The 2,175-nt window shown below is 47.7% G+C and overlaps 1 protein-coding gene across 1 annotated transcript in view; it reads right to left on the reverse strand.

The window, feature by feature from the left end:
* The window catches only part of LOC107104439, a 25,837-nt gene that overhangs the window by 14,906 nt on the left and 8,756 nt on the right, over nucleotides 1–2,175 (reverse strand). The window contains exon 2 of the mRNA XM_015404436.1: nucleotides 1,364–1,596. Within this exon, the coding sequence (XP_015259922.1) occupies nucleotides 1,364–1,596 (233 nt within the window). The remainder of the gene's footprint in view (nucleotides 1–1,363; nucleotides 1,597–2,175) is intronic.

Genomic DNA, 2,175 nt, shown 5'->3' on the forward strand with positions numbered 1-2,175 from the left:
AAGGTAATGAACAGAATCAGTGATAAAGGGCAGCCCTGGCGGAGTCCAGCTCTCACAGGAAACGAGCCCGACTTACTGCCGGCAATGCGTACCAGACTCTGACACCTGTCATACAGGGACCTGACAGCCCGTATCAAAGGGCTGTACTCCTGGAGAACCCCCCACAGGGCCCCCCGAGGGACACAGCCGAACGCCTTCTCCAAGTCCAGAAAGCACATGTAGACTGGTTGGACGAACTCCCATGCACCCTCCAGGACCCTGCTGAGGGTGTAGAGCTGGCCCAGCGTTCCACGAGCAGGACGAAAACCACACTGCTCTTCCTGAATCCCAGCTTCGACTATCCGACAGACCCTCCTCTCCAGCACCCCCGAATAGACCTTGCCGGGGAGGCTTAAGAGTGTGACTCCCCTGTAATTTGAGCATACCCTCCGGTCCCCTTTTTGAATAGGGGGACCACCACCCCAGTCTGCCAATCCCGGGGAACTGCCCCCGATGTCAATGCAATGTTGCAGAGTCACGTCAGCCAACACAACCCTAAAACATCCAGGACCTTGAGGAACTCCGGGCGGATCTCAACCAACCCCGCGGCCCTGCCACCAAGGAGCTTTTTAACCACCTCGGCGACCTCGCCCACAGAGATTGGAGAGCCCAGCCCAGAGTCCCCAGGCCCAGCTTCCTCAAAGGAAGGCATGTTGGTGGGATTGAGGAGGTCCTCAAAGTATTCCGCCCACTGACCCACAATGTCCCGAGTCGAGGTCAGCAGCACACCATCCCCACTATAAACAGTGTTGTTGCTGCACCGCGTCCCCCTCCTCAGACCCCGGATGGTGGACCAGAATCGCTTCGGAGCCGTACGGAAGTCTTTCTCCATGTCCTCTCTATGGAAACCAAAGGTATATAATGAAAATGATGAGCTGTTCACAGCTGAGGGACGTTGGGGTTGGATAATCTGACCACATGGGTCTGAGCTGAGATTAGGAGATTATTATTAATCATCTTCATCATCCTCAATGCTGTGTTCATCATAAAATATTCTATGAGCAAAGAATGCATGTAAGACTCTTTACTGTCTAGATTAATTTATGACTTTATTTATATTCTAACTTTTTTCTATTTACTGTAGATTGATTTATTTATTTTTCTTCATATCTTCGTTACTACCTTTGAAGTTGATGATTATTTCTTTATTTGTTTTGTACATGCATCCATAGCTTCATTGGTTATTATGTGCTTCATTATTACGTCATTCTTTAGTGTTTAATTACTGCACTTTATCACAGATAAAAAAGATATGTTTCTTTTCCTTCAGGTAGTGATGGATCTGCAGGACCGCGTCGGGCCTTTGGTCTGCTCTTGTACTCACCCTGCACCGTAGACGTCTCCCTGTCCTTCCTCCCCCTCCATTAGACCCATCGCTCTCAGGGCCTCCCAGTGCCTCTCTGGTGGGAGGCTACACTCGATGGCACAGTGGGACCGCCGCCTCCTGTGACCACGCCCACTTTTACTTTCCACTGCCACTGTGATGGGCTGACCATACTCGTCCACAAAGTGAAGCTCTTCTCTGCGCCGATGACGGGAAGATTCATGCGTCTTAGCCTGAGGAAAGGGAGCGAGGACAGTAAAATAAAGCCTTTTCCTCAGCATCCGCTGTTATATTTTTTATGTTTATATATTTTAAAAACAAGGCAAAGTGTGTATGACGTCCATAGTTTCCTGCTGTATAAGAGGACCCTTTGTAAAGCAAGAGCAGCATATTTCTCCTCAATAATAGAGGAGAATAAGAATAATCCTAGATTTCTTTTTAATCCAGTTGCCAAACTCACCCAGAGCCATAGCTCTGTTGAACCGTCAATTCCACCTGCTCTTAGCAGGAACGATTTTATGGGATTCTTTATAAATAAGGTTGATCTTATTAAAAATAAGATCATTAGCACTCCTCTATCCGCGATTGGTTTGTCTCTGGAGGGGGGGGCAGCATCTGAGGTAGTCATGGAATCTGAACCGGGTTTAGACTGCTTTGATTCAGTTGAACTTTCAGAGTTAGCAAAACTATTGTCTTCATCTAAGCCTTCAACTTGGATGTTAGTTCCAGTTCCAACCAGGTTATTTAAGGAGGTAACTTTCCTTTTTGATAAAGCTTCTAGTTAGAGTGGCTCAGGTTATCCTGATCTATCT

The sequence above is a fragment of the Cyprinodon variegatus genome, unplaced genomic scaffold (genome assembly GCF_000732505.1).
Source record: "Cyprinodon variegatus isolate N-32 unplaced genomic scaffold, C_variegatus-1.0 Scaffold1742, whole genome shotgun sequence".
Classification (NCBI taxonomy): Eukaryota; Metazoa; Chordata; class Actinopteri; order Cyprinodontiformes; family Cyprinodontidae; genus Cyprinodon; species Cyprinodon variegatus.